Genomic DNA, 23736 nt, shown 5'->3' on the forward strand with positions numbered 1-23736 from the left:
CATAATTTACTGGAAATGGAAAAAACGTATAACAAAATGTATACAATTTAGTAAATGTACAAAACATTAATATAGCAAGACGATACTGGTTACGGTCGCCGAGAGGAGGACTCAACACACTTTTCACCGCCCCCTCCATGGAAAGGTCACAGAAATAGTCATCACTGGCTGAAAAGTCACGACGGAAGCAAGTGAAACTTTACCACAACAGAAAGGTCCCTCTTCACAAGAGTCCTGCGGACCAGCTGCTCGGGGGCCGTCCCCGCAGCCACGGCGCTGCTGCACGTCCTCCAGAGTGCACCTTCTGGAGGCACCCCCAGCTCTCCAAGACCAACACTTGAAGCGTTAGATGTAATACAAAATAAGGAGTTCTTTATTATTTATACAAAACTGGTACATCCAAAAAAATTAAGATTCCACAACGCTGCTGACCCCCTGAAGAAGCGAAGAGCTCGTCCGGGCCCATCGAAGAGCCCATGTGAGGTTTCAGTCACCAACCTCCTGGCCGCAGGAACAAGGTACACTCCTCCTGGGTCATTCACGCGGCGTCTCCATGGCTCTGAAAGCTGATGGCCCCTCTCATCAGGCTCGACGAGCCAGCCAGGGCGTCCTGGACAGCATTCCAGAACGCTGTCTTCTCTGGCCCACGCTTACAGGGTTTGATCAGCACACAGCGGACTTTCATTGACTCCTTGAACACTGTCAGTAAATTCCTAGCACAAGCAGCTTTATTACAACATATACAGATTTGATACAGTTCTTGACAAAAAGTTATCTAGATTTCTCAGCTAAATAAATTTGTGTCTTTCAAGAAATTAAAATTGGCTTAGAGAAATGGTATTTTTCTTTCAAACCTGTGTTTTCCACCCTCTGGGCTCTGAGAGAGGCCACTGATTCGTATGGTTCTGATAAACAATCACCTCTGTCTAAGCACTATGAAGGGCTCTTGTACCTTTAATAAAGAGCACAAAACTCTCGTTCCTAAAGACTCAGGCTGAAGGGGACGCGATGGCCACTGTGGACAAACGTGCATTCCAGACTCATGTGGGCCCCTCTGAGCAGACACCTGCAGGGGACCGCGGCGACCTGTTTCTGACCGAGAACGACTTAGCCCTGCTAAGCACACTGTTTTGTAGTTCGGGAAGAAGAGCAATTCCTCCCTCGAAGAAAGCAGGTCCCCGTCTCAAGAATCACGTTGGCTACCCCAAAAGAAATCAAGAGAGACCAGCACCAAATGAAGGGTTAATTTACAAAAAATAAACTTAGCTCTTATTTCTTAAAGTTCTACAACCCAGACGTAATAAATTAACTATGAAATCAGGAGTTTCGTCAGCTACTGTATAATTTAAAAATCCATTTTCAACCCAGCGGGGGGCGGGGGTCTCCCACTGATCACCACGAGCCCCATGAATTTCTTCAAAGGAAAACACGGGTTCCGGCTCATATTTTCTCAACAGTGACGACAGATTAAGACCTGTGATGCCCGAGAGCATAAAATCCGTGCCGAGACCTCTCCGAGAGCACTGCAGCGAGGCACTGACCTGGAGCGCTCGGATCTGAGGGTGGCCCCAGACCCTGTGGCAGCCCCCACCAAGCATCGCCTCACACCGCGGCCACGCATTCGCAACCAGACCGTGCATCGAGCCTTTAATCAGATTTTATGTCAGTCCTTAGAACCCACGCCCATGCTGCAGTCCCCAGCTGGCGGCCACTCAAGCAGCCTTCTCAGTGCAAGTGCCCTGGAGGCCTTGTAGATTTACCTTTGACCTGTGGCAGAAAAAGACAAAGGAGAGAGACATGACGTCAGGAGTGCAGATTTTAAGTTGGGATTATTGTATCTGAGAAGTAGGTTTTTCTACTGTATACCTTAAGTACAGGGAAAACACGTTAAACGAACCTGTATCTCTTACCTGTTGTGAATCATGTGACTTCTGACAAGATGTCCTGCTGCCAAGGCTGCCATCAGGGACAATTCCCCAGCCATCACTGTCCCACACACAATCCTGGCCAGCTGCCGCGCATTCTCCCCAGGATTCTCTTTGCACGCTCCTTGCACACCCAGCATCTGCAGCCACAGAGAGACACAGCGGCCCTCAGCCCTAAAGTCACGATAACAGCCTCCAACTCAACCAACTAAAATGAGGGCAACTTCAGGGGCATCGGAACAGAACTGGACTCCACCGGAAGTGCCACACGAGCCAGTACTAACAACGCCCACCCCAGAGGAAATGTACCGGCACCACCTGGCTGGCAGCACACGTACTCAGAGGAGAACAACACTCATTTTCTCTCTTAACCTACTTTCTCAACTGACTAAGCATACGCCTGCACATGCGTACTCGGACACACTGGAGGAGGCTGGTGGAAACAGAAGAGGAAAAAGACCAGCTAAGATGGAGGTGAGTGACAGGCAGTGTCAGGTAGAAACACAGAATCCCAGCGAGTCAGAACGAGGCCTGAGGAGGTGCCTGATGTGTCATACCTGCAAACAGGCTTGCTGAGGGAGCAGGTTGGTGCCACCACCCACAGTTCCTATTTCTATAGACGGCATGGTGCAACTGATATACAGATCTTCATTTGTGGGGCCACTTGCTTCCATTAAAGTAATGCAGTTTGAACTACCAACATTCTGTGCTGCATCCTGAAAAACGTGAAAAGGAAAGTATTAAATAAACATCTCTCACTTAGAACAACAGAGAAGAGAAGTGTGGGAGGAGCCCTCACCTGCCCACAGGCAATGTAGATGGCAGTCACGATGTTGGCCGCGTGGGCATTGTAGCCCCCGATGCTCCCAGCCATGGCAGAGCCCACCAGGTTCTTATTAATGTTGACCTCAACCATAGCTTCCGTAGTAGTTTTCAATACCTAGAAAACAGAGGTGTGCACATTTCACATCTTCCCCAAGAAGGTTCACGGGTATGTTACCCAGATCTTTCTTTCTGCACCTCCAGAAGAGAAGGGAATTTAGAGGCGGCCCCATTCCAGCCCTGTCCTCAATAAAAAGAGGACCAGTGCAGTTCGTTCCTGGGAATGCCACACACAGGCTATGAGAGAACGGGCATCTTTAACATAAAACATACACCCATACCTTAACTTTACTTTGAATGTTAACAACCCTTTCCCCAACTTTTTAATCCAATTACTGATTAACAAAATAAAATATTCATGCCATCACTCACTTCTCTGACAACCTGGGCTGGAATGACAGCTTCACAAACAACAGACTTTCCTCGTCCCTCTATCCAGTTGATGGCAGCAGGTTTCTTGTCAGTGCAATAGTTACCGCTAACTGCCAGAATCTGCATGTCAGGGAAATACTCGTGGAGTTTTGAAAGTGCTTTCTCTGTACCCTATTAACAACAACAACAAAAATGGTAATCATGTTAAAATGCACAAAATTATTTATAGATGAGAGGCTTTATCTGTATCTAATAATACTTCTAAATACAACGACTATTATTTCCAAATACAATAGCTATATCACTAAGAAATCAAGCACAAAAGTACCAGCTGTTTTATTAACCATCACAGTGACCCATTTCTCAGTCAGATATAGATTCTTTATGTTTCTTTCCAGATATGAAAATGAAGTTCTTTGCAGTCACTGACAAACAGGAAGTAGATGAGAATGTTAGAGTACTCAAGTACTCAGTGGGAGTACTTAGAGTCCCGTCCCTGGAGAGAGTAACCAGCTCACGATCTGTGTGTTATCACACTGTTACCCGAAGGCCCGAGGGACCGAGCTTGTAAAGAGAGGTCAGGCAAAAAAGTATATCTTACACCAGTGAGACAGGTGTTGGGGTTTACACCACATGCAATATAAACAAGGCTTCCAAGGACTTCCAACTAAGTGACATTAATTCAATCAACAAATAAGACTTCAACAATCCAAAACATACTCAGTGGCAATTACAACATTTTTAAATTATGGTAAAATACATGTAACACAGAATTGACCGTCTTAACCATTTTCAAGCACACAGGTCAGCAGCGTGAGGCACATTCACACCGTTGCACATCTGGAGAACCGAGACCACACCATCACCACCACCTCCCCTCTCCCCCCTCCTCAGCCCAGCAACCATCTCTGACTTTCTGTCTCTGTGAATTTAACTGCTCTGGGGACCTCACAAGTGGGAATCACACAGTATTTGTCTTTTTGTGACCAGATTATTTCACTTAGCAAGTGAGCTCCAAGGTGCATCCGCAATTAGCGCGTCAGGACTTCCTCTCTGTGGACAGGGTGAGTCACACTCCACTGTATGTCCACACCGCATTTGGTTTGCCCACCCACCTGTCAATGGACACTTGGGTTTGCTTCCACCTTTTGGCGATTGTGACTAATGCTGCCATGAACACGGGTGTACAAATATCTCTTTGAGACCCTGCTTCCAATTCCTTTGGGTGGATACTCAGAAGAGGAATTGCTAGATCACAGTAATTCTATTTTTAATTTTTTGAGGAACTGCTATATTGTTTATTGGCGATTTTTAAAGCTTATGCACTAAGCCACGATCCTCTCTTTCTGAATGGTCCTTATATACAGGTAAACCACAAAATAAATTTTGCTAGCCTGCCTAGCTGACTTTAACATTTTACATGTGTGTCTGGTAAATAATAAATATCAGTAGAATAAATGTGAGCCATACACAACCTTCTTATAAGTAGATAATTAAAATAAATGGACTATACATATAAACTTGGTCTTTTAAACACAAGTCTTGAAGTCTCTAGAAGAGGTCAGCTTCCAAGGTTTACAGGACAAAGTTTTGAGGCGGTAACTGCAAGATTCTTCCCAAGGCTTCTGAGCAGACACAGAGCACGGGTAATGCCAAGTCTAAATTAAAGGCACCCAATACAAACAGCGCCAGTCAACAGACGCTGGATTTACAGAACATGAGTTACAGGAATCAATACTTACCTTTCAATAAAAATCTGTCCATCAATTAACTGAGTAAGGAGTCTACGTACATGGTACAGAATTCAAAAGTCCAGGAGGGCACGGAGTAAACAGCTGGTCTGCTCCCCGCCTGTCTCCCGACCCCAGGGCCCTCTCCCGTCAGAGCACGTTCTGGTGTAGCCTGTCTGTGCTCACCTTCGAAATCATGTTCATGCCCATGGCGTCGCCCGACCTGGACTGGAAGCGGATGTAAAGATTGCGTCCCGCCACACTCGTGTGAAGTTTCTGTAGACGCGCAAACCTATAAACAAAAAAGGCAAAGATTTTTACATTTCTTTAAGAAGATGGAGGCTGTCGTAAAATCTAGTTTCCTACACATAAAAGAAAGCTCACAGAGATTATTCAATACATACTTTTCTTTAACTAAACGTTACATTAGAATACTAACACTGTCTTATTTGTATATGCCACAAAAAAGGAGGGCTGCAGACAGTCATTTCATCATAAACTGTAAAAGTCCAAATAAAAACAAGCATATGAGCCTGAATTATACCGGGGTTATCATTTGTACTGATTACGCTTCTTTATAAATTTAATTTTCTACATTCCAAGTATATCTACTATACTAATATTTACTTCTACTTGCAAAATCTCTTCCTAAAAAGGGCAATTCTAAGTCAAAACTCTCCTAGGGCAAAGTAACAGTCTACTAAAAGTGAGCCTTATAAAACCAACACACAACTTACTACCTCACAGTATTTTTTTCCTAATTTATCTCTAAAGATGTATTCACTTGGATAACATCCCCCTGCCCCCGCAACCAAGCACCAGTGTCACTCATTTTGAATGAATGCATTTAAAGTTGACATTTTCTTACGTCATCTTAAGCAGGCAATATGTTAACACTTACATTTAGTGATCACAGAAGAGGGCACTGGTTCTGAAATAAACGTGCACACACCCAAACCCACACACATACCTGCTGGTGCTGTCGAACGCCTCCTTTATCACTGTGAACCCTTCAGGTGTCTCAAGCCAGGCCTTCACTTCTGCAGAGTCACAAGCACGGGGAAGACGTACCACGGGGCCGCGGGTCATCCCATCTGCAAGGATTCGGCTGCTGGCACCTCCACCAAGCTGCCAGAGTATGGGAGAGGAGCACACGTTAATCCTGACAACACTTCAGCTTGTCCCAGAAAGCATTCTTGACTGTCCCCAAATCTCTTCTCATGGCCTGGCCCAGAATGTATCTTAAAACAGGCCAATAGACTGACGCCAACTTACGCCTATTGCTCTGCAGCCTCTGTTAGTGCTGGCCACAAGGCAACCTTCCGTGGTTGCCATTGGAACCTGAAATTCTTTTCCATCCAAGCACAGAGGTCCTGCCACTCCAACAGGGATGGGCATATAGCCAATAACATTCTCACAACAAGCTCCCATCACCTACAAGGTAAAGTCAGGCACCAAGTGAAAATCTCTACTGCAAATACATAGCCCTCGTCATTAACAACTTTCTTCCAACTTAATTGTTTAGTGCATTTTTCAACAAAATTTATTTACTCTTTAAAAATATTCAAAATACTAAAATGTTTGAGCAATGACTATAAACAGGAAAAATATTTTAATTTCTATGACCTATATCATAAGCAGAATACAAAATTACAGTAAAATGATTTAAAAAGGAAAATGTTTTATAAAACTATGCACATATAAAAGACCAGTCACCAAAAAAACTAAAAAGCTAAAGACCAAAGCTACAAGACTAGCCTAAAAGCTACACAGCAAACCTTCTCAAATCAAGAAAATAACATACCAAGGAGTAGTTATAGTCCCTGTAAGGCAGATACTGGAGAGAAGAAGGCTCTGGAAGTTTTGTGGAAAGTAACTGTCGACGAATGGATACACCTCGTTCATGGGTTTCCATCAGAGATTCCAATTTGTAGGCTGGGATATGCTTAGCATTGACTAATTGGATGATCTCAGCATCACTAAGGAATTTTGCACCTTTCTAAAGAAATTAAAAAGAAATGGGAAGGGGCTCAGGAAAGGAGATGACGAAGACTTGCAGGACTGTGCTTCACGTGGTTCGTAACGAATCAACCATCAATAGCAATACGCTCTCACTAGGGCTGAGACACAAGGACTGTAAGAGGAGAGCCCGAAGGACTTTAGGGTTCCAAAGGCGATGATTTCAGTAGAAAGAAGAATATCAAAATGAAAGTAAATTCTTTAGAAAATGTGAAAACTAAATAAATGTAAGACCAAAACACTAAATTTTGCAACTGAGGTTCATAGAGGAAAAAAAACCCTGTAATTAAGATTCTGATGCCCACTCTTGTAAGTTTTGCTAACCCTGTACACAGCAAGACACCCGAGATATCCAAACTCATGTTAACAGGAATGAAGGAAAGGAAAGTAACAAAGAAAACCAAACCCGACTCTCCTCTCACTCAGACGCACGTAAATGAAGAATGAACCAGACTCAGCAGATGCGGCTGGACACAACACTCACATTACATAAAGCATGCGTGGACTCACACGGGCAGGCGAGCAGAACACCCTGTTCAAACCTCAGCAAGGAAAGCAAGCTTCCTCGTGAAAATCAAGCGTACTTTAAAAAAACAAACTTTCTTCTATCTTTGAATCTCACTTCTGTGTTAAACCTTTGTTAGGCTTTGACACACAAATGAGAACACAGTAGTTGCTCATCTCTATGATAAACAGCAATAAGGGAGAAAGAGCACTAACTCCTTTTTTTTTTTGCTGAGGAAGATTCACCTGAGCTAACATCCATGACAATCTTCCTCTATTAGAGCAGTGACTCTTGAGTCAGTAAATCTTGGACTCTCGCTCCCAGCGTTACCATTTTCCAGATGTATTACTTTGGGAAATACTTAAACGTCCTGGAGCCTCAGCTTTCTCACCTGAACAATGGAGATCATTCCACCTACCTCACAAGGTTGCAGGGAATAAATCAATAAGACCAGAACCTGTAAACCACACAACACTGCCTGGGACCCAGCAGGTGCTCCTTTTCTTACAAGACGTCAGCCCTGAGTGTGCCTTATTCCCTCACCTCCACATCCCCAAGGATCCGCAGACATTCTTCGTCGGGCCGAGGCTCCAGGGGAAGTTCAATTTCAGGTTCCTGCGTCTCCAGTTCCGGTGAAGCAATGAGTGAAGAGGAGTTGCCCACCACGAACGTCGCTCTGTTTGAGGTGTCAGCTTCGGCCACTAGGGGTTTTATAACCTCAACTGCTGAAGAGATCAAAAGAAATCTCACAACACTGAACGAAAGTTTTAAAATGGACTCAAGTTCCTGACAAATCAGCATTTTAAGAATGAGCAGTGAAGAGAATAAGAAATCACCTTTTCTTTCTGTGTTTATCCTCATCTCCTCCTCCGCCGCGTGGAATTTCTGGCTCTTTCTGACCAGTACAGGTTCACGTCTACAACAGTCGTCTGGGACTTTCTTTTGGGTCACTACCGGAGATGTGATAGGGTTTTTCAATGAGAGTGTAGATTCTGTCTCTGCTTTTTCAAAGAAGATGTACTTGACAGCCAGAAGGAGAGCTAAACTTAGGGTAATAACTTGTTCAATATCCATGCTGATCATTCTAAATAAAAGAAAGCAAATTAAAATGTTACTACTTGGAAATGTAAAAGGCACAACCTAAACCTTTAGTAGCAGAGTGCTATGATTAATATACAATAGAGCAGGTCTCAGATAACTTACTTGGAGAGATAAAACTGCCAGAGGGAAACACTTGGTTCAATTCTCTTGGACACATTTTCATCCAATCCTAAAGAAACCTTAGAATTTTCTGCTGTACTGTTTTGAGGAGAAGGATCAGCTATCCAGCGACTGTGAGCATGAACAAGAACCAAGCCTAGAGACTGAAATAAATTAAACAATTATATATCTTCTGCATATCAACGGCACCTAACCTTCTCATCCTTAGCAACCGGATAACCAGACACTATCTTCCACGGCCTCTCCTCACCATGAAAAGAAAGCCCAGGCGTGCTCTGTGACCAATGACTGAAAACATCGCAGAGAACAAGTTTCCAAAGAGAGAAAGAAGAGGAACTTTAAAAATCTGTTTAGCGGAGAGACTAATAAAAACAAGGGCCCTCAAAGAAATGAGACACAAGTTAAGAAAAAAATGGAAGAGGAGCATCAGATAAAGAGGCGAAAATTGCACAAAGATAAGAGGAAAGAAGGAAAAGCCCAAATTAAAAAGCAGAATATGACAGTGAAACTGAAGATACTGAAGGGAGAAGAAAACTACGTAATTACCATAATCATCTTCACCCTCTGAGTCACAGGATTTGGTTTATTTTCTTCCTCTTCTAAAACTCGAGCAAAGTGGCTGAGCTGCCAAATTGGACGGCCCTCACGGCTCTCCCGGGACAGCTGCAAAGCAAGTCAGCATTCGCTAGAAGGTACTGATTTTATTTAGGCGAACGGATCTAATGAGAAAGACTGCTCTTCTACTAAGGCCGTAAGGAAGAACGCTCTTACCTCTAAAACCAAGGACACACAAGCCGGGAAGAAAGTCATGAACACAAAGTAGTTGGCCAGAACAGACATGCAGCCAAAGCAGCACATAATTTCAAGTTGACGCACTCCTGGTTGGAGAAAAATCAAATATATCATTAGTAATGTATGTGTATTTTTGATGCTGCATACATCACAAGAACTCTTCCTATAGGTGGACAAATACATGAAAATATTACTATATTAAGCTCTTTGCCATCTGCTGGAAAAAGAATTAGGAACTCAGAGGTAATGCTAAGACTAAGACCACAGAAGGATTAACTCCATCGGGGGCAGAGGCCTCATCTTCTTCCATGTCCCCAACATCACAATGCCAGGCGTGGTGGTTGTGTTTAATACACATTTGATAATCCCCTTTTATGAAATGACGGTACAGTCATGCACTGCACAACGACGTTCTGGTCAACGACGGACTGCATGAACAACGGTGGTCCCATAAGATGTATACCATACAGCCTAGGTGTGCAGGCTGTACCACGTGTGTGTGTGTAAGTACACTGCACGATGTTCGCAAAGTGACGAAATCACCTAGTGACGCATTCCTCAGAACAGATCCCTGTCATTAAGCCACGTATGACTGATTGTACTGTTTTGAAGCAAGGACATAAAGGACAGGCAACTCTAAGGGAGCAACCCCCCCCACAGGTGTACTACTGATCCAGTCCCCCTCATTAACACAAAAGCAATTCACTTGCGGACCAAGGACTTTTCATAAAAGTAAAACATACTGCCAATGGTACCACTCCTGATATAGTACCATAAAAATCTTTTATGTGTGCTACTGAACTCTGATTTCAATATAACCTCTATGGTGTCTACTGAGGTTCCTACAATTTGGCTTCATTTCATCGATCTGTTTGAAAAATGATTATGACGCAAAAATGCAACTCAAGATTCAAAGTTAACCAACGTTGCACTACAAAATGTTTAAGGTATCATTTGGTAATCTTCTCAAATAGAAGGTAACAGAACTATACACTAGAAAAGACCTGGGATTACCAAATCCTACTCCCCTACTTTATGAATAAACTTGAATATAAAACATAGTTCTGATGTCATCATATTAAATATAAAAACACTTCGTTTCTTTTGAGTATGAGGAGCTCAACCAAAGCAATGACAATGGAGATGAGAGGGGAATTGTGACTATAAAGTTAATTAGAAGCCAATTTTCTTTTCAAAGAACAGAGTGGGAGACGGGCTACTGTGGTTTTAATCCAAAGGAATGCTACTTTTCTTACGTTATTTCCAAATAACACGACGGTGAAAACTTCTGTGTAACAAAACGCTCATTCCCCAAACTTCAACAATGACCAACCAAATCATGTTACGCAACCAAATTTCATTAAAAAGGAAGAGAATTTGACTAGTGTCTTGGAATTTGTTAGGATAAAATTTAAACTACAACAGTAGGAAGAAAAGAAAAAAAACCTCTAGGAAAAGAACCAATAGAAAACTGTTAACTTTTGCTTTGACTCTTACGCTGGCAGAGGGAAGGACACACAAAAAACACAAACTATCAAACCCTTCAAAATCATTTTCACAGTTCCTTAAAGCACTAGCACACAGTCGATTATGAGAAGCTAGTTGGGAAGGTTTGGTAACTATCCCTCACCTTTTTATTGCTTTTTATTTTTATTTATTTATTTGTGTGTCTGTGTGAAGAAGACTGGCCCTGAGCTAACATCTGTTGCCAGTCTTCCTCTTTTTGTTTGAGGAAGACTGTTGCTGAGCTAACATCCGTGCCAGTCTTCCTCTATTTTATGTGGTTTGCTGCCACAGCGTGGCTTGACGAGTGGCGTTAGCTCCGTGCCCAGGATCCAAACCTGCAAACCGTGGGCCGCTGAAGTGGGGCACACAAAGGTAAGTGCTATGCCACCAGGCCAGCCCCTATTTTTTATTTCTTAATTTTTAATTTTTTTACCAATGCTTTGAAATAAAAAAATGAGTCCCTTTTCCTATAAAAACTGCTAACTAGAATAACACAAAAAAGCTCAGTTATATTTTATTTTCTGAATTACAATAGATCATTTGACTAAATAATAGAAAACATACATTGTACTTTTTTTTAAATTCTGCAGCAATTACTCGCAAATGTGGAAATTCAAGAGAATACAAAATTACAATAAGAATAGCATTACGAACAATCTATATTTGAAATAGTAGCTGAATATAATCTCAAACTTGAGACCATCGAAGCCATTACTGACCACTGCTTTCGGACATGGCTATCTAGTAATCTAATATCTGCGGCCGTGTGACGCCACTCCTGCTGCCATACGTTCTGCAGGCATTCTTCCTTACTCTGTCCCAGAACAGTCTCTCTGTGCCACTTTGCTACTACACAAAGGGACAGCACCAGTCTACACACTTTCAAAAAGGTAAGACCGCTTCCTTTTTACTAGCGTTCCAAACGCTGACTTCCTAGTGAATAAGTGTTAAATCTGTCCTTCCATCCTACCCCGCGCCCAATCCCTAATTACATCATTTCTGTGTAGCTGTAAGGTCTCCTAACTGGCTTCTCCAACCACAAATGAAACCCCTTCCCTTGTCCACTTCTCTGATCTATCATGACAAAACTCACTACCCTACTTTGCACATCAGTTTCAAACGAATGACCCTTAGCTTCATGGCCCACTACTGTGGGTGAATTCCTGGCTAATCCTCTTCATCTTCTTATATACTCTTTTGCTTGAATAAAATCACATAGGTATGTTTCACCTGATCAAAAACATTTTTCTTGATTGTGGTGGTGCTTACATGACTGTATCTTTGTCAAAACTCAACCCCAAAAGAGTAGATTTTAAGGTACGCACATTTAAAAACATAATTTTAAAAAGTATCTTCTTTGCTAAATAAAATCTTCGTTGAATGACAGATTAAATAACTGAATAAATCAATCTACCCTCAGAAAGTCAGAAGAAATATTATATATTTAGCATACACCCAGTGAAGAGACCTCAACTAATAATGACAATCAACTACCCTCCTAAAAGTTAGATAATTTATTTCTCAAAGAATGAAGCCCCTTATTGAGGGCACTAAGGCACCAGGAAATACACTAGAACAGTGGTTAACTAGGTGTGGCCTTTATGACAAAGCCATAAAATCTAGTCCTAACGGTTAGGACAGCTAGACAAGAGCGTGATATATTCATTCTGGAAAATTTCCATGCCAGCCCATAATTTTTGCCCCTTCTAATGGAGTTCTCTGTTTCTATTTAACATCTAATTCTCTACAATCCAATTAAAGACGAAGACCCCTAAGTGCTGAGGCCAGTGCCGGGTACTTGCTAAGACGTACTGCACACTCATCAAAGCTTCCAACAGCCTAACTTAGATCTGTCCAGCTCCTGGCTCGCGCACTGTCTCCCACAGGAACCCAACTGCTCATTTAATCTGGGCCACAGGAGGGGCTGGAAGGCGCTTTCCAGGGGAGCCTTGTAATGCAATCTTGGTTAAAAACCAAACAAGAAAACAGAAACTAAACCACCACAAAGTCATCAAAAGAGTGGAACACAGAACGAGAGGATGCAAGAGTGAGAAATAAATCAGTAGCCCGCTACTGAGTGTTCCCTGAAGCAGACAGGCACAAGGTCAGATACACCCACATACTCACATCAGAAAATTCTTCATGTTACACTTTTAAAGGTCAGAATTTAAGAATAACCATTGCAATCTAAGATGTTCTTTTTTCTCTTTATCTACAAATTTATTTCAAAATATATTAAGATATATTAAAAAGTGCTTACAAACCTGACATGGTACCAACTCCAATCACAAGACATTCTACAAGAGCGTCGAGGGTGAACGTGGGACCTAAAACCGCCATTCCACGGGCAATATTCTCCCTCACTTCATCCTAAAACACACACCAAACATATCAATGAGGATGAGGCACAAAACAACTTCGCCGGTGCGGATCCTGGGCATGGACATGGCCCTGTTCATCAAGCCATGCTGAGGCGGCATCCCACACACCACGACTAGAGGGACCCACAACTAAAATGTGCAACTATGTACCGGGAAGCTTTGGGGAGAAAAAGGAAAAATAAAATCTTTAAAAAAGAAAAAGGAGATTAGCAATAGTTGTTAGGTCAGGTGCCCATCTTTAAAAAAAAAAAGAAAGAAAAAATTTTAAATAATTAATTACTTAATTAAATTAAATGTCAGAGAGCATCCTAGGACTTGCACTAAAATCTAATTTACTTTGCAAAGAATAAAATATACAATGCGATAAGACTAACAGACATTCCAGACGCGAAGTATGTACTAAGACAGAGGATTAAACAAAAGAACATACACAGCGCCCTGCTTTCCCTTGCCACTGAATGAGCTATTTCTTGGGAAGATTCCTTTGACACAGTGCATTAATCCTGTCTTTTAAATCCCACATAATTAAATCCTACAATATTTTATATTTTGGCTACACTGATAGAAGTTCTTAGGTGCAAATTTTTTGAGCCCATGTCAGTGTTATGAAACCAAAATCATATCCTCGTCAACATGTTCAAATGATCATAAACATCTATCAAATACATAATCAGGGCAGAAGTACATGCTATTTTATACTCAGATACTCTGATGCCAAATCGTTAAAAATGTGAGGTTCTTTAAAGTGAGTGGCAAACACCAAGATAAAACTGGAGATGGGAAATGATGCTAGGCTGCCTCAGGGGTTTGGAAATAACTCTCCCCGAGACCCTCTCCCATCCGATCCCGTCCTGCTTGCTGACATGTTTCACTAGGTAGACACTCTCATTTATCCAAAAGCCATAGCACCCTAACTTCTGAAACCTTCACGAAGGAGAATGGGAAGACTCCAACTTCCAGAAGCTACGGAATTGCGAGCGAGTTCTTGGACATGGGGACAGCTCCTAGGCATCTAGGAAGATCAGTCTTAGGAAGTGACAAGTAAACTGGAAACTGAGGGCAATTCCTGAATCTTGGACTATGAAGAAACTCTACTAATCCTTCCTATTAATGTAAACCAACTGAAAAAAGAAATACTATTAACATTCACGTCTTAGGAATAATACTCACCTGCGAGTTGGAACTGAGGGCAAACTTCGCGAGAGCACTCGCTCTGGAAAGGTCAATCAGAAGCAGGAAAAAGGGCAAAGCTTCGCTGGAAAAAAATAAGACGATGCAGGACATTGAACAGAGGAAAAAATACGGCTTAAAAAATCTTTTATAAAACAAAACATTTTCCTCCTCATGCACTGCACGACCCTCTAGGCCATATACCTTATTGTGAACCAAAAAGTGCAATGTTAAAAATGTAAATATATTTACACAAAAATATAACTGATAATTTTACAGCAAAATATCACCCTTAGTAAAAAATGTCTCCTTGAATTGGTGTGGGGGGACAAAAGTGGAATATATGCAATTTTTTTTCATTAGCCACTACTTGTGGAAGCATAAACTAAACAAGCTTTCTGGAGAATAAATTGGCAATAACAGTACTCAAAAGCCCTAAAAGCTTACACAGTCACTGTCTCACTCCTGGGAATGGATCCTAAGAGAATGACTATGAATATGAACAAAAATGTAGCTAAGCATTCCTCACAGAGTTGCTATTAATGGAGGAAATTAAATAACCTAACAATCCAGTCCTAGAGAATTAAATAAACTACAATATATTCATACAGGAGACTATTAAACAACGACTAGAAATAATTCAGTTTAACATTAAGGACACGCAAAGACGTTGATAAACTATTACTAGGCATAAGGAAGTTACAGAGCGTATACAGCAGTCCCTCCTTATCTGCGGGGATACGTTCCAAGACCTGCAGTGGATGCCTGAATGCAAGGAAACTACCAAACTCCATATACTATGTTTTTTCCTATACATACACACCTATGATCACGTTTAAGTTATAAATTAGGCACAGTAAGAGATTGACAACAATAACTTCTCTTTGGCGTATCCAAATTGCCAGCATCACTACTCTTGCACTTTGGGGCCGTTATTAAGTAAAATAAGGATGACTTGAACACAAGTGCAGCCACATCTCGACAGCTGACTGGGTAACCGAGACGGCTGCCAAGTGACTAACAGGCAGGCAGCACGTCCAGCAAGGATACACTGGACAAAGGGATGAGCCACATCCTGAGTAGGGTGGAGCGACAGGCAAGAGATTCTTAGCACGCTACTTAGAATGGCCCAAACTTAAAACTTAGGAATCGTTTATTTCTGGAATTTTTTATTTAATATTTTCAGACTGCAACTGACCACAGGTAACTGAAACTGCGAGAAGTGCAACCACAAATGAGGGGGCGCTACTGTACACAGCACAGTCTCAGGTTTTCTTCAAGGACAGAAGAAGTGGGAAAGGATACTGAAACGCTAACAGGCAATACAAACAGCCAAATGATTACATAAAAATTTTCCCCATAGTTTCTATAAACATTTGGAAATTTATATATTACAATACTTTATAACATACAGAAGAAAAGTTCTCAACATATTTTGGAAAAAAGTATACTCAAGCTTTAAATACTTACTTCAAGCCTGTCAATTCTTTATCTAGGAAATGAATAACAACTGTACTGAATACAAAACTTGAGAAAATTGTGAAGAGGCCAGCAATACCTAAAAGGACAAAATTCAACAAACTGAAAAAATGGATCCTTCATTACACAAATAACAACATATAGTCCCATGCAATATTGTGAGAGAAACAGCACTATTTTCCACAGATTACTAAGGTCTCAAATATGAGAATGACTAACTCCCAATAGTAAGGAAACTACTGAATGTACGCAGCACACTTTAAGCAATACATAAATTTCCACACACGATTTGAACAAACAGGTGTATTTCCATAGCAAATCAAATGTCTGGTAGCACACAAAGAAGTTTAATGTACAAAATGATTACCTAAAATATATTTTGATCCAAGTTGACGTAAATTCTGGAACTGGAAATAAATATACAGGATTGCTATGCATCGTGTTATTGTCAGAATTATAATGTCACTGCTCAAAACATCCTAATGGGAGAGACAGAAAATTCCAACAGCTTTAGCTTTTAAAATAAGTGATTAAAAATAAGAATTTATATTTCGTACACATCATTAATTTACATATTATGATAAATGTAAGCACAAAACAAGTCCGAAAAATATTAAATATGCAAATCAAAAATTAAATCCAGGGGCTGGCCCGGTGGCGCAGCGGTTAAGTGTGCATGTTCCGCTTTAGTGCCCTGGAGTTTGCCAGTTCAGATCCCGGGTGCGGACATGGCACCACTTGGCAAGCCATGCTGTGGCAGGCATCCCACACATAAAGTAGAGGAAGATGGGCACAGATGTTAGCTCAGGGCCAGTCTTCCTCAGCAAAAAAGAGGAGGATTGGCAGATGTTAGCTCAGGGCTAATCTTCCTCAAAAAAAAGGGAAAAAATTAAATCCAATTTTTAAACAATCCACTCACTGGTTAAGCTAATCGTCTTTCACTGTCACTTATAAAAGCTATGTTTCTCAAGTAAAGTCAATTACATTCATTTGTGTACAAAAGACAAAAGCATTTCCAGTGCATTTCCCTACTATATAACTAAGTGGAAATTTGAGATACATTCATGAATACTAAAATATTTTACTTATTAACTTTTTTGATTTTACAGTCTCTAAAAGGAGGCATTCTTTAGAAACTGAAAATGCAATTTACTGTAGTCAATATCAAATTAATTTCACAAACCTCTTCAAACTTTGGACACTCATAATTCCAACCACAGATCTTATTGTTGCCAGTAAACATGTTCATGGACATCATACAGATGGTCAGTGTCACCGTCCCCACTATGACTTCCCAGGGATGGGAGGCCACAAAGAGGCCATGCATTCGGAAAAGTCTTGACAACATTGTAGCTACAGAATCCTTGGATCCTGTAAGGAACATCAAGTCAGAACACTTAGTATACAGCTCATTGTATTTTTAGGAAAAGATCCTAAGGAAAAGTGTCATGTAAAACCCCGCTTTGTATGCACGGTGTCTTGTACGTATAAATAACAGTATTTGATAGTGTTCCTTAAAATTCTGGAAAATAACTGTAAAATTAAAATAAGAGAACTCTGTTAATACTTTTTTACTGACAACACTTAAATCCTCTATTATTCACTAGCAACCAACTTAAAAGCAGTTATTTCTTACAAGTTGCATGACTTCAAGCATTTAAGACCAAACCAAATAATATGTCAGCCAAGGAGGAGAGTGATAAAGCAGAAAACACAGTGAGAAACAACTATTCACATGTATTTCTAATTACCCCGACAGAAAATGCAATAAGCACCCTGTTCCTTCCTCACATTCTGGTAGAGCGTCCTCCTGTAAACCACGATCTCAACTTATACAGAAAGCTCCTCAACGCCCATCATACTTCTCCATTCCATCCGACACACGATACAATGTCACTAGCCAAATGACGTTAAATAAACCTTCCCAATGTTGTGTCACCAGAGGATAGTCTTTCCCCAGGCTTCTACAGCTAATCAAAATGCTAGAGCAGTACCGAGAGAAGAGGCCGGCCGGCAAAGCAGATGTCTACGGCATTCAAAGCTTCCCAACAGAACACAGAGCTAACTGTGATCTAACGCCTACCACGACTAAACTCCCCAGGTTTGCTGCTAAATAATAATGATTTTGACATTCTGATTTTTTAAACAACTGATAGTCATTGGTCTCTAATATAGGAACTTGCAAGCCTTATTTCTTACACTAAAATTAATGCTAATGTAAAGCATATTAACTACCCATAAAAATCAATTAAAATTAAGATTTAAACACTAAGCCCATTGTTTGACACACTAGCAAGAACTCAGATGAATCTCACATTTATAATAATAACTAAGAAATTCATTTATTGAAGACAAAATTTTAAAAGATACCAAATTAAGGAAGAGAAAGTATTAATCTACCTAAAGGATTAAGGGAAAGAAAATAGGGGCTGACCCCGTGGCTGAGTGGTTAAGTTCACGCGCTCCGCTGCAAGCGGCCCAGCGTTTCGTCAGTTCGAATCCTGGGCGCGGACATGGCACTGCTCATCAAGCCACACTGAGGCAGCGTCCCACACGCCACAACTAGAAGGACCCACAACGAAGAATATACAACTATGTACTGGGGGGCTTTGGGGAGAAAAAGGAAAAAAGCAAAATCTTTAAAAAAAAAAAAAAGAAAAGAAGAGTAGCTTTTAGGAAATAAAGCAATAACTACGCGTTCTCTCTGACTGCATCACTGTTCTCTCTACATTTCAACCATACCAGGCCAGCAGCTAGATACGTGGTTTTCAAACTGTAGGTCACAACCCTTCACTGCATCAATTAGATCATGAAAGCAATTTTGTGAGTGAGAACAAACATTTTTTAATAAAATAAAATAGAAAAAAATGTGAGTAAAGACATGTAGTATGGATAGGTATTACTTCTTGAAACTTTGTTTCACGAAACTATACACCTACGAGTGTGGGTACTGGCTTCCAACATAACAGGCATTTCTTATAGTGGGTCTCAATTTTAAAAGGCTGGCGGTCACTAAGATATATAAACGTGGCAGGCATCTGCTTGTGCTTATTCATGCCTCTTCAACCTTCCTCCCCAGCCCTATTCCTCATTGTATCCTCCAGCACCTTGCACTCACATATAGCAGTTGCTCAACAAATACCAGCTTAATTAAAAACAAATTCTTAAACTACAGTAGCATGCATTTCATTGACACATCTTGACACAGACCCAAAGATGACTTTCTTTTTCAAAGTCCCCTAGATACGGATCTAACTCCCCTCCTCTAGCCCCCCAGTTAAAAGCTGAACGCAGCGCATTCAGGGAGCATTCAGGGAACGTATAAAAGGTGGATGGGGTGGGGAAGAGAGGTTACATATCTACTACCCTGGAAAATGAAACAATAACAAAAATACTTTCTGTTAAATTAGCATGGACTTGGACTTAAAGTATCAAAGAGTATTAATCATATCTTAGATTTGAACCCTACTTCATTAAAACCAAAAGCCTCATAAGAGGCTAGATTTTCATGATGGTATCACATAACTTCTATCACATAACTTCCTTCTTATATTTTAAAACAAAAAACAAAACCCTACAAACTAGTCTAAAGGATCAACTAGCATCAATGTTCCAGAAAATGAACGAACTAAAAACACGTTTCAAAACCAGGTCAAAATGATTTCTAACACTCCCTCCTCAAAACACCCCTCAACTCAGATTATTCTCTATCAAGTCAATGTATTCTTCACTATTAAAGTTAATTCAGTTGAATTAAAATCTGAGCTGCAAGCAAGAAGGCACCCCTATTTGATCACAAATCAGTTTAGCATTATTAGCACATAATTATACATTAGGCACATTATGTTTTCCCTCGGAAAGATTCCATGGCAGCATTGTCAATTCTGCAACCTTTCTTTCCTAGGTGTAAAGTCATCTTTGCAACATTCGGGAAAAGAATTACACAGGATCCCTGAACCATCCCCAAAGAGAATCTTACCTGTTTGGAAATACAAACTGAGCAAACGAATGTACAAATGTGTCAAAAGTAACCATAATCGCACACATTGCAATTCCTCACAAGCACCCTCTTCATTCCCCTGTGATTATGCAAAGCATGTAAATGCCATAGAATCCAGTCTTGCACCTTCATCAGCAATTGCAAGTGGCACCAGCAGGCTACAGGACAGCTTACGCAAAGTCAAGAGACAGTATTTATGCCATGCTGCAATAAAAATAAATTGTACTTTAAAAAAATCAAGTTAAACAGGTGATGTACGCCTTGCTTATTCAGACTGAAGCATGCTGCAAATATTTCACAGATTCTTCAAAAGAATGGATAATTCAAATTCAAAGGAATCCTCAAACTGCAATCCAGTATGCTACAGGAACCACCTACCATGGCCAACTGCAGAAAAGGATGCTTTGGCGTCATACTCTGATTCTTTCCTCCCACTCAGCACTCCTCCTGTGTTCACATTCCAGTAGTTGATTATACACTATCTTACACTGTTCTCAAAGTAATAGCTGTATAGGTTTTGTTTCTTTGAAGGAAAGAACCATGTCTTATACTGAGTCATTTTTAATCCTGACAGGATCTAGAATTCTGCTGTTCAACCCAGTAACCCAGAAAAAAAAATTACTGCACTGGAAATCAGGAAACCCGGATTCTACACCTAATTCTATTACATGCTACCTGTTTGTAAGTCGTATCCCTCTTTACTCACTTAGGAAGCCAGACCTCCAAAGTTCTTTCACAAAGACAAGTATTAAGTGGAACCATATGAAACTGCTCTTTTTGTAGGTAAAGAAAGCTGAATTTCAAATATCAGCAATTTCATATGGCTCAACCTAAAAAGATACTGATATAGATAGATGTGGTTACAGAAACCAGACAATACAAGAATAAACGGAGTGCACATACATACACACTCATCCTGAAATGCCTGTGCCACACACACGTTTCCATAGGTTAATGCTGTAATCTTTGCACAATTTTTTAACCTTCATGTTACTAATTTCCATTTGTCCTTACTGACAAATTCATCATAAATTCTGGAAAGACAGTACAACAAAGCAAGCCCGCAAAATCCAGTCTCTCCCCAAAGCACACTCCAGGCCCTTGCTCGATAATCTCTGAAGTCATAAAATGTCTTTAATTGCGTAGAGAGGAAAATAAATTCACAAGCAAACAAAAAAGTACATTCTCTCCGTTGTGAGATGTTGATATTAAGCTCGATTATTTAAGCATGGTCCGGAAACAACTGTTTCCTACGACCTCCAGAACCAAGTCTAAGAAGGCATGTCCTCAAGCCCTGAAATATCTCAAGCGACCATGTAGGACGGAGCACATCCACCTCCTCCTCCCGCAGAAAGTGTTCTATTTTTGAACCTGCAACGTAGGTTCTTCCTAACCCAAACCAAGTAATCCCGAAACCCTGCAAGGTTAGAACTAAGGCACACCAGCACCAAGGAGACTACGCCCTTCGCAAGAAAAAAAAAAAAAAAAACAGCAGCAGCAGCATCCTTTCAGTCCCTGGGCGAGTCCCTACCCTGGCTCTGCATCTTCTCACCCCGCGTCTCCTGGAAAGGCCCGGACACGTGCACGCAGATCCAGCCAGCGGCGCCGGGCCGGTCAGCAGAGTTTCCGGGGCTCCCCCCCGGCCTCGCCGGGCAGCTGCCGCCCGGGCGCGGCCCTCCGCACGCTCCCCGCCGAGCCCCCAGCCCTGCCCCAATCGGGGGGCCTCCGAGGCCACCCGGCCCGGCCCCCTCCCTGCACGGGGGGCCGTGACCCCGCGGCGAGCGCCGCCACCCCTCCGCCCGGCCGCCGCCTCAAGGGCGTCTCCGGCAGTCCCCGCCGCCCGGCCGCCGCCCCGCCAAGCCGCACCGGCTGCCGGCGCCGGAGCCCAAGACCCGCCCCAGCGCGGCCGACCCCACTGCCGCCCGCCGCCCCGGCCGCCCCTCTCGGCCCCCGCCCGCCTCACCTCCCGGTCTCGCTAGAGGCCACCGAAGCAGGGGCCGGCGCTCCGCCCGTCTCCACTCCACGGAGACGCGGGGCGGAAGGAACCCGAGCCGACGCACGCTCGGGACCGGCAGCGTGCGACCAATAAGAAAGGATCGTCCGATCGCCCAGCCAATCAGCTGGGGGCTGCCCGGCCTGACCGCGTGACGTCACGAACGGTCGCCTTAACAACCGCCCGCAGCTGCCGCCGGCGCGGAGAAGCGCACCGCACCATCTCTCCCCACGGCCGCGCCAGCCAATGGCCGGGCGAGGCCCAGCCCTGGGGCCTGCCTATTGGCCGGGGCGCCGTGGCGGCGCCAGCGTGGAGGCTGCCCGGGCGCAGGCGATAGGGGATCGCGCGGGTGGGGTGTCCGCGGCCCCGGCCCTGACCTGTGGTCCTCCCGCCGTGCGAGCACGACGGGAGCTTGGAGATGAACGCAGGGTCGTGTTGAGGACAGAAAACTCAATTCCCCAGTGGAGAGAGAGAGGGAGGGAGGTGGGGGTGGCCCTGAAAAAAGAGGGACGTAAAAAAGGGAAGGAGGCAGCGAGGTGCAACCCAAACCTCAAGCTGACCCGTATCCGAAACCTTAGCCGACACCTTCTTGTGACTTACCCGTTCGTGTAAATGGCTCCAGTCGCTGGGGTGCCTCGCTCTGTCTCTTTCCTCCCCTCCCGTGCGGGGCACTAGTCACACCCTGTGGATTCTCGGCATTCCCTCTGCCCTCCTCCTGCTGTAGGCCTCTATTACGTCTTACCTGAAATCGTGCAATAGCCTCTCCTGACTGGTCTCTCCACTTTTGGGTGCTTCCACCTTACAACCTGTTACTCCATTGGCCTGCCAAACCGTCGGGAGTTGCTGTCTACAGGATTAAAGAATCGGACACCACCAATATGGGCTCACCCCACATTTCTTGCGTATCTGTCACTGCTTGCCAGTGTCACCCTTACATTTCAGCCAAAAGAGTAACTGACATTGTTTCGGTCACACTCAATACCTTTTACCTCCCTGCTTATCTTCTGTTTAATCCGGATATGCTTACCCATTTTAATTGTTGAAATACTAACTATCCTTTAGGACCATTTCATTTGCCACCTCCTTTCCTAATTCCCTCAAATATGTGTCATCTGTCCCTGCTTTGAACACCTGTAACATTTCCATAATATTCTGTGACTTGTCTTTTTATCTTATTATGTGGAAGTTTCTTAAGAACAGCAGTTATAATCCGCTCAATTTTTTTTCTTTTTTTTTAAAGATTGGGACCTGAGCTAACAACTGTTGCCAATCTTTTTTTTTTTTTTCTGCTTTTTTTCTCTCCAAACCCCTCCAGTATACAGTTGTATATTTTTTAGTTGTGAGTCCTTCTAGTTGTGGCATGTGGGACACTGCCTCAGCGAGGCCTGGTGAATGGTGCCATGTCCACGCCCAGGATCCGAACCCGTGAAACCTTGGGCCACTGAAGTGGAGCGCTCAAACTTAACCACTCGGCCATGGGGCCGGCCCCAATCCACTCAATTTTTAAGGCTCTGTATTTTGAAATGCAGTCCCCAGAACATACTATACACTTAGTAGGAGTTTTAATAAACTATTTTCTTGCTGAATTCCCATAATCTTTATAAAATAGATATCTCCATTTACTATTTTTTTAAAAAGGTGAATTTGTTAAGCAACTTGCTGTAGATCCCATAGATAAGAATTAGAAAAACTGGGATTTGAACCTAAATCTAAAGCTCATGCTGGTTCAACTATACTCCACTGCTTCAGTGTAGGACCTTT

General features: G+C 42.5%; 1 protein-coding gene across 2 annotated transcripts; it reads right to left on the reverse strand.

The window, feature by feature from the left end:
• Nucleotides 1-350: 350 nt before the first annotated feature.
• HMGCR (3-hydroxy-3-methylglutaryl-CoA reductase) lies at nt 351-21541 on the reverse strand. Of its 2 annotated transcripts, none has more exons than XM_046666245.1 (20): nt 21514-21541; nt 17166-17353; nt 16350-16461; nt 15974-16061; nt 14504-14588; nt 13217-13322; nt 9426-9532; nt 9201-9317; nt 8637-8797; nt 8270-8517; nt 7977-8155; nt 6714-6908; nt 6185-6343; nt 5880-6037; nt 5096-5201; nt 3180-3350; nt 2725-2865; nt 2483-2641; nt 1911-2065; nt 351-1767 (listed from the first exon to the last, which is right to left on the reverse strand). In XM_046666245.1, exons 1-20 carry the CDS (start codon nt 21524-21526, stop codon nt 1713-1715), a joined length of 2703 nt encoding a protein of 900 aa, XP_046522201.1. In that variant the 5' UTR covers nt 21527-21541; the 3' UTR covers nt 351-1712. The 2 variants fall into 2 exon arrangements, with proteins under 2 accessions (XP_046522201.1, XP_046522202.1); XM_046666246.1 differs by lacking the exon at nt 21514-21541 and adding an exon at nt 19962-20173 and having other exon boundaries at nt 7977-8158.
• Between the last annotated feature and the right edge of the window lie 2195 nt (nt 21542-23736).

This window comes from Equus quagga, chromosome 7 (genome assembly GCF_021613505.1).
Source record: "Equus quagga isolate Etosha38 chromosome 7, UCLA_HA_Equagga_1.0, whole genome shotgun sequence".
NCBI lineage: Eukaryota > Metazoa > Chordata > Mammalia > Perissodactyla > Equidae > Equus > Equus quagga.